Source organism: Vicia villosa, unplaced genomic scaffold, assembly GCF_029867415.1.
Source record: "Vicia villosa cultivar HV-30 ecotype Madison, WI unplaced genomic scaffold, Vvil1.0 ctg.003828F_1_1, whole genome shotgun sequence".
Classification (NCBI taxonomy): Eukaryota; Viridiplantae; Streptophyta; class Magnoliopsida; order Fabales; family Fabaceae; genus Vicia; species Vicia villosa.
The window spans coordinates 20,283-34,020 of NW_026706312.1; the positions used below are offsets into that span (position 1 = coordinate 20,283).

At 34.2% G+C, this 13,738-nt stretch overlaps 1 protein-coding gene across 2 annotated transcripts; it reads right to left on the bottom strand.

The window, feature by feature from the left end:
* Positions 1-7,287: 7,287 nt before the first annotated feature.
* On the bottom strand, positions 7,288-10,777 carry LOC131641542 (transcription factor bHLH133-like). 2 transcript variants are annotated; one of them, XM_058911849.1, is made up of 7 exons: positions 10,234-10,777; positions 8,929-9,697; positions 8,622-8,750; positions 8,417-8,488; positions 8,194-8,259; positions 7,898-7,936; positions 7,288-7,791 (listed from the first exon to the last, which is right to left on the bottom strand). In XM_058911849.1, the coding sequence occupies exons 1-7, from the start codon at positions 10,611-10,613 to the stop codon at positions 7,615-7,617; spliced, it is 1,632 nt and encodes a 543-aa protein (XP_058767832.1). In that variant the 5' UTR covers positions 10,614-10,777; the 3' UTR covers positions 7,288-7,614. The 2 variants fall into 2 exon arrangements, with proteins under 2 accessions (XP_058767832.1, XP_058767833.1); XM_058911850.1 differs by having other exon boundaries at positions 7,289-7,782; positions 10,234-10,775.
* Positions 10,778-13,738: the final 2,961 nt, after the last annotated feature.

The window sequence follows — 13,738 nt, forward strand, 5'->3', positions numbered from 1 at the left end:
TGTCTACGAGTTTCCAGAGGCATACAAGGCTAGGGATCTTTTTGATTTATTTGGTTGTTCAGGGCATGTAGTTGACGTGGCTATTTCACCTAGAAGAAACAAGTTTGGCAAGCGGTTCGGTTTTGCAAGATTTATCGACGTGGGAGATGGCAGGTTGTTAGCAATCCGTCTGGATAACACTATTATCGATGGTAGGAAAATCCACGTTAATCTTCCGAGATTTACAAGGGCTCCATCTGGGACTGGAGGGAGGAGGGATGGTGTTGATAAGGGGACGCAGGGAACGGTAACAAGGTTAGACGAGGAGAATATAAAGGTAAGTTTTCGGGCTGAATCTAATAGAAAATTTTCCAAATCCTATGGTGAGGTTGTGGTGAACGATCATTTGGGCCAGACTGTTAAGGAAGCTGAGAACATTTTGCTTAATTTTCAATTTGAAGTCAATCATACAAGTAAGATGGAGAAGGCGTATGTGGGTAGGGTTTGTATTTCGGGGTCCTCTTATAACGTTCAAACACACTTGGAGATGGAGGGGGTGTTCGCGATTAGAGTGACACCTTTAGGCGATAATCGGTGTTTGCTCGAGGAGTTGGAAGAAGGATACATAAGTGACTTGATTAGTGAAGGCGAACTTTGGTGGAAGTCTTGGTTTACTGAAGTCAAGAAGTGGGAGGAAGGTATGATAGATGATGGTAGAGATGTGTGGTTTCGAATCTACGGCATTCCTACCCATGTTTGGAATTCAGATTTTTTTTTGTTTCGTTGCCTGAAAAATGGGGAAGTTTTATTTGTCTTGATGATCACACGGCCAAAGGGGAGGCTTTCGATGTTGCTAGATTCATGGTGAATATTCATATCTCTCTTGTGATTCATGATTCTGTTACAGTCAATATTGACGGCAGACAGGTGGATTTATTCATTAGGGAAGATGCGGCGGGACTGTTTTGTTCAACATCTACCAAACCTGTTTCCTTTTCCTCAAGTAGTGATCATTTCGAGTCTAAAGAAGATTGGAACGCTGTTTCTGTGGATTCGGAAGAAGCGGTAGGATTTAATTGTAATGGAGACAACATTGAACAATTTTTAGCAGATGAAGGCCAGGTTCATAAGGATATGCAGGTTTCAGATAGAGTTATGCTTTTTGGGGAGAAAAACCTGTCAAACAATATTCCTAATGTTACGATTGAAACTGGGGTAAGAAGGGAAGGCGTTGTTTGTGTCAAGGCGGATGGAGGTGTGTTTGATATATCTTTAGCTAACATACACAAAGCTAAGGATGGTGGAGGTATAGGGTCAGACAATAACAGTGATAATTTGAAGGGAAATATTGCAGCTTTTTCAGGTTCTTGGGCTCACATTTATGGTGGTTTCTCGAAGCAAGGTGGCACTGATAATGCAATAGGGACATGCAGTAAGGTAGCGGACACCTAAATTTCCTGGCAGAATTACGATCTTCCAAGCCCGGATGCTGTGAAATGCACAACGGAGATATGTGGGGGCAGGTCCGGAGGGAAAAAACTGAAAGTTAAAAATCTGAATGATATGGTTGGATTGGGCAAAGGTGGCTGTAGATTCTCGACAGGGGTGAAGAATCATAGAAATTCGGGGACTGCTTGGGAGTATGCGAAGGCTGGCAGTAAGGTGATAAATCACAAAGGAAAAGGAAAATCTCCTTTGGTCAGAACTGCGGAGGGTGGGAGTTTTCTTAGTGGTCGGTCTATGGAATATTATGGGAATCACAAGGAAGAATCGGACATTCGAAGAAACAATGGGAGGCAATAGGAGTTTGTGAACCGAGATGTGGGGACAAATTATGGGCGACTATTGTTGCTTTGGGAGTAGTAGACGTGGAGGGGCGGGACAAGTTAGTAAGTAATATTGTAGACTTGGAACAAGGGAGTGAAACTAAAGAGGAAGGAAGGAAGGCGAATAATATAGTTGTTCAATGATTATCAGATCATTAAATATTAGAGGGGGAGTGAATGCACTCAAAAGAAGGAGAATTATTTCCATTATTATTAGAGGTAAAGAGGACATTTTTCTTATTCAAGAGACAAAGGTGATTAGTAATAATGAGGTTATTGCTAATAGTTTTTGGAAATCCATGAGTATTGGTTTTCTTTCTCTAATTCGGAGGGAATATCGGGGGGGTTGATTACTTTGTGAAAGAACGATTGTATATCGGTGTTGAATAGTTTCAAAGGTGAAGGCTTTTTAGGTATTAAAGTGTTGTGGAAGGATAATCTTTATTACGTGGTAAATGTTTATTCTTCGTGCGACATGAATAAGAAGAAATCTATGTGGGATGAGTTGTTAGAATTGAAGAAGGTTTTTGTTGATGGTGATTGGATCTTGGGAGGTGATTTCAATGCTATCAAGAATGGTAGAGAAAGGAGAGGAAGGGGGTTTTGTTGAATAATAAAGAAACAGAGTTATTTTCAGAATTTATATTCAAAAGCAATTTGGTTGATGTTCCTTGTAAAGGAAAAAAAATCTCTTGGTATAGTGGGGATGGTAAGTCGAAGAGTAGGATTGACCGGTTTCTTTTATCGAGTGTTGTGGTTAATAGATGGGAAGTGATTGGTCAATTGGTTGGAGATAGAGACATATCGGATCATTGTCCCATTTGGACTATGGTGGATAATCAAAATTAAGGTCCAAGATCGTTCAAATTCAACAATGAACGGTTTGCGCTCGATTCTTTCATTCCTCTTGTTGAAAATGATTGGAAAACTTTGAAGGTGGAAGGAAGATCGATTTGGAGATTAAAAAGGAATCCGTGACATCAATATTGTCGATTAAAGGTTAGTTCCCAATTCCTTTGACTCTTTTGATGGTACTTTAGTATTTAGAAAGGAAGCGTCGAGTAAATTTTGGAGGAATTTAAGATAAAAGAGAATATGCTCCTTCAAAGATCTAAATTGTCTTGGCTTAAGGAGGGGATTTGAATAGTGGCTTTTTCCACAAAATGATGAAACAAAGAAGAAGACATAATCATATAGGTCCTATTCTTTCTTCGAGAGGCTTCGTGGAGTCGGTGGAAGATGTTAGGGATGAGGTTTTTCATTATTTTGGGAATAAATTCATAGAACCGGAAGAGGTGAGACCTTTATTGAATGGTATTGTCTTTAAGGCTATTAGTTCTGAGGAGGCGGTGGGGCTTGAAAAACCGTTCACGGAGTACGAAATTAAGAAGGCTTTTTGGGATTGTGGTAGGAATAAGAGTCCGGGACCGGATGGTTATTCCTTTCTTTTTTATAAATAAGCATTGGCATTTCATCAAAGAAGACTTTATCATCTTTTTTCAACTATTTCTTTGACGGCGGCTCTATCTCTAAAGCGATTACTTCTTCTTTTTTTTACTCTTATTCCGAAATCTAAGAATCTAATTGGTTTATTAAAGACCCATTTTCTTGGTGGGATGTTTGTACAAGGTGGTGGCTAAAATTTTTGCGGGGAGATTGAAATTAGTTCTCAATTTTATTCTTTCTCCTTCACAAAGTGCTTTTGTTCCCGGTAGGCAATTATTAGGTAGTGTGATAGTGGCGGATGAAGTGGTGGATTATGCTAGAAAAGAAGGTAGTAATTGCATACTCTTTAAAGTGGACTTTGAAAAAGCTTATGATAAGGTTAGTTTGAGTTTCCTTCGTTACATGTTGAATAGGACGGGCTTTGGGAAAAGTGGAAGAAGTGGATGGAATTTTTGGTGTTTTCAAGCAACATGTCGGTGCTAGTCAACGGTAGTCCTACTAAGGAGTTCAAAGTTTTTAGAGGTTTGAGGCAAGGAGATCCACTCTCTCCTTTCCTTTTTGTCTTGGTGACGGAAGATCTTGCGGGGCTTGTTAGAAAGTAGATTGAAGTGGGAGAGTTTCAAAGTTACTCTATAAAAGGCGCTTGTAAGGTGGACATTCTTCAATTTGTGGATGACACTTTTATTATGGGGGATGGTAATTAGAAACATGTGTGGGCGGTTAGAGAGGTTCTTAGAGCTTTTGAAGTGGTGTCGGGGCTTGGCATTAATTACCAAAAAAGTAAGTTGATTGGGATTAATTCTAGCTCTCATTTCTTAGAGGTGGTTTCTCACTTTCTTTCTTGTAAATTGGAAGATAGTAACTTTTATTTTCTTGGTATCCCAATTGGATTCAATCCTAGGAAGGAAACTAATTGGCATCCTCTTTTGCTAAAGATGAAGAATCGGTTGGAAGGTTGGACGAACCGTTTCTTGAATTTGGATGGTAGAATTACTCTTCTCAAGTCCGTGCTTAATTTGTTGTATATTTTCACTATGTCTTTTTTAAAGATGTCGACAAATATGGTGAGAAAATTTAATAGCATTTAAAGTAAGTTTTTATGGGGAGGAGTGAAAGATAGAAGATGTATTCATTGGTTAAAGTGGGGGATGTCACTCTCCCTTTGAACAAAGGAAGTTTAGGCGTTAAGAACTTGGTTACGTTTAATGTGGCTCTTCTTAATAAATGGAGGTGGCGGATTCTTCAAGGTCGAAATTGTTTGTGGTACAAAGTTTTGAAAGCCCGTTACGGTGATTTATCTTCAAAGGCTTTTGGAATGGTTAGAGGGTCAAATTTTTCTTCCACTTGTTCCATATGGTGGAAGAATATTTTAAAGATTTATTCCTTTTCTTTAATTGATCTCATTGTTGCTTGTGGTAGATTTATTATTCATGATGATTTTAATACTCCTTTTTGGGATGCTTTATGGTTGGAAGACAAAGCTTTAAAAGAGGTCTATCAGGAATTATTTCTTGCTTCTCGCCTAAAGGTTGTGTCGGTGGCCGCCATGGGTGGATGGGTGAATGGTACTTGGCAATGGGGGGATTTTGGGATTTCCGGTCACGATGCGGCGAACACCTTTATGGCCGCGGACATCATGTCCTTAAGGAGGCGGTTGGTGGCGTTTGAAGGGTGGAAGGAGTGTAAAGATAAAGTTGAGTAGTTGGGAAATCCGAGAAGGAGTTCTCGGTAGCATCTTGTTATGATTTTTACGAGAAACTTTGTATCCCATATGGTCCTTCTATTAAGCATGAGGAAGCGTTTGACCTTTTGTGGGAAATGGAAGTGCCTTTCAAGAAAAAGGCTTTTGGGTGGAGACTACTTCATAATAGACTTCCAATGAAAGATCTTTTGGTGACCAGAGGTATGTTTTTTCCTTCGAATGATTTAAAGTGTATACTTTGTGGATATTGTTCGGAAAGTAGAAATCACTTCTTTTTTTGTTGTTTGGTGGTGAAGTACATTTGGAAAGAAATAGCTTTAAGGGTGAGTAAAGAGGATAATTTTGATGAGGAGTGTTTATCGAATTTTATGGAATGACACTCTTTCTTTTATAGTAAAAAGGTGAAGGATAGAAAATTGGATGTTGTTTGGATGGCTACAACTTGGAGTCTTTGGTTGGTTAGGAATGGTTGGTGTTTTCGTAAGGACGCTTGGAATGTGAATAATACCGTTTGGAATATCAAGTGGTTAGTTTGGAAGTGGTCGTTTTGCGGGAAAATTACACACCCCAATTACTCTTTTTACGAGTTTAGTATGGATCCTCTGTATTTTCTCTCGTAATTGTAATTTGTTTGTAATATTCCTTTTTGTCGGAGTATTCCGATTTTATTTGTAATTGGGTTGGAGAACCCTTAGTTCTCCCTTTAATATAATCTCTTGCTTTCTAAAAAATTTTTTACATAATAAATCATTATATATATATATATATATATATATATATATATATATATATATATATATATATATATATATATATATATATATATATATGAGGAGGGTTATATTTACTCCAAGAGTAAGTTATTATAGCTTACTCCACATCTTAACCATTTATTCTTTTCAATCTAATGGTTAAAAATAATAAGTCATTAAATGTGGAAAGAGAAAACTATTCTTTATTATTTTTAACCATTAGATTGAAAAAAATAAATGGTCAAGATGTGAAGTAAGTTATTATAACTTACTCTTGGAGTCAATATAACCCTCCTATATATATATATATATATATATATATATATATATATATATATATATATATATATATATATATATATATATATATATATATATATATATATATATATATATATATATATATATATATATATATATATATATATATATATATATATATATATATATATATATATATATATATTATGTTTATAATAAAGTGGATTAAAATAGAAAAAAAATATTAGTGATCGAAATTTCAGTATTTCACTATTTTATATAAAAATATTTTTTCGAGACTGAATAGGTGGTCATAAAATTTATGTCGCTACATCGGTGACTGATTTTATTTAGTGATTGATATAATGACCTCTAAAAATTTACACTTAGATATCAAAATTTGATAGTTACAGTGACCAAAATTTTCCAGTCACTAAAAATGAATTTTCTAGTATTGGTTGCTTGTGACTTGAGCAACTCGTCGTAGAAGATGAATTGTAAAAGGAAGAACTAGTGGAATTAATAATTGAATAATAAAATAATGAATACATGATTACAAAAATAGAATATGTAATCATATAGTTTTAACAACACTCTAATTGGTTTGCTTGTGATGCAAGTAAACCATTTACTAAAGTTAGTAAATCTTAACAAACCTCTAACTTATCAACTAACTTGTAAATAACATACCCACTAACATGAAATTAATTGTATAGGTTGAATTATACAACATAGGGATGTCAATTGCATCTGTTAATGGGGATTCCTGTGGAGAATATCTGTGCGGAGATCCGAAGTTGGGGATTTTTTCCCCATAGGAATGGGGATGGAGGGAAAAGTTCCCCCGATAACGCTTTGGGGCGGGGATTGGGAAAGTATCCTCCGTCCCCGTGGATTCCCCGACTCCGAAGATATATGTTAATTTATATATTTTATATATTATATAATTATATAATTTTACAATGTATTAGAAAATGAAGAGTCATTAGAAGTTATAGATTTGTCACACATAATCAACCACTTGTGCTGGACGACTTCGGTATTGTGGTAGTAAATTAGTGGAAGCACGGTAGCAAGAAGTTATGTTACTATTTATTTATTTTTTCGTAAAAAATATTAGCAACATCAAGTTTTTTTTGCTTTTTTTATTTATTATTGATGCAAGATGTATTTTGATTTTTTTTATAAAATAAAGATGCAAATATATGCGTTTTAAAAAATACGGAAAAAAAAACAAAATACTAGTGTCATAGTTTTGATCAAAAAGTGTAGAAATTTTCTTAAGATTCGATCTCCGTGGATATCCGTGGGGATCTGTAGGGATGGAGATGGAGGGAAATATTCCCCCGTGGCGGGGATTGGGGATGGGGATGGAGACTAAATTTGGGGGCGGGGCGGGGAGTGGAGAAGCATCCTCCGAACAATATCTGCCCCGTTGACATCCCTAATACAACACACAGTTTGAAGGTCACCCAAAATCTGTTTACTCGTGTAACCAGACATTACATCAAGACAATATATATAGTTACATTTAGGATGAAATATATGATGTTTTATTCACTATATCATACATACACTTTTCCAAGACTCTAGCAAATTAAAATACATACATCCACATACTAATTTTAGCATAAAACATGCATTTTTTTTACCTATACAGACATCCTCTATATGCTGGTGTCCAGTAATCTGGTCCAGTGTTCTCTCTATAAACTAAAGGAGTACATGAAGTTGGAACTAAACAAAGACCTCTGCTTCGAAGATCGATTTTCGCATCCTCCTTATCTTTTCTATCGAAGTACATTCCCCTTGGATCCTGCATTAACTTTTATATGTCAATATGATAATGTTAATCTTCTCTAAAAGTGAAAATTAGTTTGAGATACTAATATAATTTTTTAAAATTAGTACTTAATTAATATATTAATTACCTTGTGTGAATTTGCCTTCAAGTAAGGGTTACTCAGTAACTGCAAAATATTTAAAGGCTCATTATATATTTTTCATGAAGCTAGCTCATGATATATTCATGGAAAATGTGTAATTGTTAACCTAACATTGTTGTTATTTTATTCATTTTGAAAAAGTTCTAATCCTAGAAGTCAGGTTTTCATGGCATTAAAAATGAAAAGGATGAGAAAAGAAAAGTAACAATAATTATATATTATATATATATAGGTACATATAATGCATAATGAATGGAAACTTTTTCTATAATGATACCCACCTGGACTTGCTCTTCAAGATACTTTATGTACCCTATTGCTTCAAACAGCACAGATGCTGTATCTGTCTGAAATTCAACAAAAAAATAAATAAATTTATTATTATTAATTATGAAGTAGGTAGTGAGAAAAAGTAAGAGCACTGTGATTTATTTTTATATGTAAAAAGTGATGAATGAAAAAGGGAAAGGGGTGTGGGGATTAGTGCAATCTGTAGTAAGTAACCTTTCCAAAAGGAGACACAATTTGTTGAAGAGCTGTGATCTTTTCTCCTAGCTTGACTTTAGGTGCTTGCACCTTTTCAACAATCAATAGAACTTTCTTAATGTACATTAATATACAAAAATTTAAAGTGGTTTTGATCTAAACTTTATGCTTTTATTTTTACACTATGTTTGTATTTTATCTCATAATATATCTATCTATGTACCTTTGAAGAAGATGAATTAGTTGTTGATGTATCTTGTTTTGGCTTCTTCAAGTTTGCTTCCGATGATTCTTCAGATCTTTTCTTCTTTACTTCGCGCGTTGTCCCCTCTCTTCCGCTACTAGTTTTCATCTGTATATATATAAAATATATCTCATCTAATATCCAATGCGTGACTCTTTAACACTATATAATTTTTTTTAAACGACCGTATAATTTGGCTTGATAGAATATTTAAAAAGAGACTCGAGGTCAAGTCTCACTAACAAATTAAGCGCAGAAATTTATTTATAAATAAATAAAAACTTACATGTGATGGTGTATGAAGTCCTTGCTTTCTTGACTCAGATAAATTTGAGTATTTCATGCTAGGTCTTTGTGCATGGATTCCAATAAGTGGCCTTCCAAACCTACTATTAAAGGATATAACATCTGAGAAACTTTTGGTGCATGGTGAAATATTTGGCAACCCTTGATAAAATTTTCCATTTTCTCCCACAGGATTAAGACTACTATTAAATCCATCAAGATATCCATTAGGATTCATAAATGATTTTCCAAATACTTCATGATTTGCATGTTGATGTTGATGATGATATTCTTGCTTAACCTTATTCATGTCTTGAACATCATGGCAATTAGAGAACATTTTATTACCTACTCCTCCAATAGAATCTCCAAAAGGTAATTGTTTGAGATGACAATTAGGGTCAGATTCAAAGTGATGATTATCTATATTGGAGGAATTGGAATTCAAATTATTGGATAAGTTGTTTGTTTGTGGATCAAAGTGGCTACTAACTTCAGGGTCAGGTGGGGCAATAGACCAAGTGCTAACAAGATTGGATAGTTTTGTCAACCTTTCATTATTCTCAATAAGAGCTTCACTGTAGCCATTTAAGTGCTTTTCAAAACTTGTGTTGAATGAAGTTGAACCACTATATTCCCAATTTGTTGTATCAAGTTTCTTCAAATAGTCACATGCTGGTTCATCAAACATGGTTTTTGATGAAAGTCCATCCAAGAAATTTTCTCCAATTTCTTGGTTGTTTTGTAACTCTCCATTTGATCCAACACCTCTACATAAATTATTTCATAAGAAAAAGTTAGTTGTAATTAATCAACAAAATGAAAAATATTATCAAATCAAGTATATATACAAAAATATACAATAATTAAATGTTATATACATCATACAAGGGTTTTGATACATGTGAACTATATAAGTAATATTTCAACCCAATACGTCAAAAATAAAGTTATGAGTTAATCCAATCCAATTCATACATTAATTAAAATTATATCAATATAAATTCCTCGTGACCAAATAATAAAAAATATTTATGATCCACGATTGTACCTTCAAAGATTTTTTTATTGCACAAACCATATTCGAAATAAAAACCCTAATTTTATCTTTCTTCTTATCACCCTACAATAAACCATGATGCAAAAAATTACCAATTTCTAACCTAAACCATTAGTCTCTTATTATCTTCTTATCTATGTCAATGATATAGAAATAAAAACATTTATTTGCTTACAAAATATACATATAAATCTAATATATGATCTTATTATTCATAATTATATTAACTAACATATACAAACTTACGATAAAACATGACTCCAAAGTTGGTTATCTGAAGCATGTTCAGCCATGAAATCATTAGAGGAAGGTGCATGCGACTCAAGTATTCTTCGAGAGGATTCAACGGTGAGAGACGAATGGTTGGAAGCATTAGTGAAAGAATTCGAAGAAACCGATATATCTTGATCATCACAAGAAGACGAAGAATTCGGATTATTCATTTGATTGTTCCATGCAAGTTTATTACCATCATTCCAATTAGAAGAAAGAGAGTTTGTTGCTTGAAGATACCACCAGTTTAATGGTGTAGTAGAGGTAGTAGCAATAGTGTTTCCAACACATTCTTCACTCATGTTTATGGATTTCTCTATGGCTATTATTTTCTCTTCTTGTTTGTTTTTCATGTAATTGATGGAATGGATCTAGGTAGGTTTAGGGTGGGAATTTATGGAGGAGATTGCTCAAATTTATGTGACGTATAAGTGTTTGTAGGTTATGTCAATTATAGAGGAGACAATAAAATATGCAACCTGAGTTTTTCCACTAAGGTTCGTGGGTAATTATTATATAGGGTGATGGGCCAGTAGGGGTTTGGCTTAAGTTTGCTAATGTTGGTGATTAGTATGGTGTTTAGAGCTGTTAGTTTTATTTAATAATAATCATCCAAGTTAAGTTTTCACTACTTTTTTGACAAATAAAAATGTACTATGTTTACTTCCAAGGACTCTTTCTTCAATATTACTTTTAGTTTAGAATACCAGAATTGTTAAAAGTACCCTTATCCAATGGAGTCATATATATAAGTAAGACACTCTCGAGCACTGTTCTCGCAGGTAAGATTCAAATATTAGTTGCCCCTTCAGCTAAACTTAATATCTTTAACAACATAATTACAGGTCTTTTGAGACTTGGGTGGAAAGTTGATGATGAAAAAAGTACTATTCTATGGTTGTTCTTGGTATTAGTTCTTACAAGTATTTGGTGACTACTTTTACATACAAAAAAGATATTATTAGTCTCGATGTAATTACTATTACACTCTTATCTCATTCTCAAAGGAGACAATATGCTTAGGAATAAACTAAAAATGAAGGGCCTAAATAAAGTAGACTCTGAAAAGAGTAGGCCTAAATCTTAGAGAAGAGAAATAGCGGAGTGTTATGCTTGCAAACATATCGGGCATTGAGAGAGGGATTCTACAAACAAAATGCATGACTAAGCGAGTTTTGTGGACGTGGCTCAAAATACTGACTCTTGCGCTAAAGGAGATATACTTTTGTTTCATCTAGCAAGTGCGTAGAAGCGTTGATTCTCGACTCTAGATGCTCTTACCACATGACGTCGTGCTGGAAGTTGTTCAACATATTCGGGTCAAACAATTTTGGATTTGTTTATTTTGGAGATGGAAAGGTATGTGCTATATCACTAGAATGTGACAAATTAGAATCTCTATGGACGATGGTGTCGTGTGAAAATTAAATGATGTTAGATATATTATAAAATCGAGAAAGAATTTGATTTCCCTAGGTGCTATACATGAAAATGGTTTCTCCTGCCAGTCTGATGGAGATAGAGACATTATGAAAGTCACCAAAGTGCTTTGAAACTGGTGAGAGCAAAAAAGAATGCAGGTAACGTCTAGAAATTTTATTAGGAAGTAATTTTGTAGGTCATGTTGCACATTAGTTTAGTTTGATAATGCTGCAACTAGACTTTGGAACATGTGTTTACGTCTTCTTAGTGAGCGTGAGGTGGGGGTACTTCATCAGAGGAATCGATTCAAGAGTGTTCGTAGTTGTAAGATGGGTTTGTTTAATTATTGTATACTTGGAAAATAGTGTTGCATTCTGGTAAAGATTGGATAGCAAAACAAAAGGAATCTTAGACTATATGCATTTTAATGCGTGGGGGTTTACCAAAGAGAATTTTATATCTGGTTCCAAGTATTTGTGAATCTCATTGGTGATTTTTCTCGCATAGCTTAGATATATTTCTTGAAGGAGAAATTTGAAGTCTTTACCAAGTTCAAGTTGTGGAAGACAAATATAGAAAATCAAACAAACGAGAAAAATCAAATATTTGCAGCTAGATAATGGAACATAATATACTAATTCAAACTTTTATAAATTTGTACATAACATGCTACTTAAAGGCATTTTCTATTTGGAAAACACAATAACAGAATGGTGTGCCGGGAAGAATGGACATGTCTTTAGCCGAAAAGAGAAGATGTCTCTAGTTAAATGTTGGACTCTCGCATGGTTTCTTAGTATAACCTATTATTATAGCTTGCTATCTAATAAACAAGTCCCATCAAAATTGAAGAGGAATGACGAAGAGGTATGAACCGATAACCCTTTTGATCATGACAAACTAGGGATTTTATGGTGTCCAACATATATGCATATATCTAATGAAGATAGGTCCAAAGATGATCCAAGGTCAAAGAAGTGTGTCTTCGTCGATTAAGCATAATGTGTGAAGGGGTTTAAGTTGTGGGAATCAGTTTTAAAGAAGATATTTATCAATAAAGATGTTGATTTTGATGATCCGTTCATGTTTAACCATTCAGTTGTAGTAGATGTGTCAATATCTAGAAGGGAAACAACAAACAAGAGGTGATTCGTGTGGATGTCTAGTTTTTAAATTGAAGAGGCCTTTGCATGGTTTAAAAAAATATCAAAGATAGTGGTACAAATGTTTAATTCATACATGCTTAGATTGGCTACAATAAATGTAAGTATGATTATTGTGTTTATGTTAGGTGGTTTGATGGTGGTTCTTTTATTTTTTTTAGTTACTATACATCGATAATATGTTGATCATTGCTAATCATTTACATTATGATGTGAATTGAATATCTTGATGAGAAAGGAGTTTGATATGAAGGACTAGTGTGCTATTAAAATGGTTTTTGGGATTGAAACTCACGTGGATAGAATTTCTAGAAAGTCATGGATTCCTCTGAAAATCTATGTCCAAAAAGGTGTTAAAGAAATTTGGCATGAGTAATTTGAAGTATGTGATTACTCCATTAAAGAATCACTTTAAGCTCTCATTGAACTAGTTTCCAAAAATAAATGCAGAAATTGAGTATATGTCAAAGGTTTCTTATGCAGTTTTGTTAGTTGTTTAATGTATGTTATGATTTGCAGTAGCACATACTTGGCATAAGTTGTAAGTAAAATTTTCAAATTTATGTCTAATCCATGTAAGTGTCATACGGAAGCAGTCTAATGGACTTTAAGTAACTTGAAAGGTAAAACAATTTATGGTATTATGTTTAGAAGTGGATAGGGTGATCCTTCATTTATATGATATGTTAATTTAGACTACGTAAGTGATATGGATGATAGGATTAGAAATTATGGTATATAGATCTCAGATGTCCTAATAGATGTCGAGACATTGATCTATGAACAGCATAGAATGGCCAGGTAACCATGATATAAAGATAAGGACTAAAAGTAACTGAACACACAAAATTTTTAACCCAGTTCGGTGTACAACAACACCTACTTTGGGGGCT

What these genes read in the sequence shown, in the direction of transcription:
- LOC131641542 (XM_058911849.1), bottom strand. Translation starts at nt 10,613, where the DNA reads ATGAAAAACAAACAAGAAGAGAAAATAATAGCCATAGAGAAATCCATA. An exon ending in TTGTGTCTCCTTTTGGAAAG is followed by an intron (nt 8,260 to 8,416) that starts GTTACTTACTAC and finishes GTTGAATTTCAG; the next exon opens with ACAGATACAGCATCTGTGCT. An exon ending in ATCTTGAAGAGCAAGTCCAG is followed by an intron (nt 7,937 to 8,193) that starts GTGGGTATCATT and finishes AATATTTTGCAG; the next exon opens with TTACTGAGTAACCCTTACTT.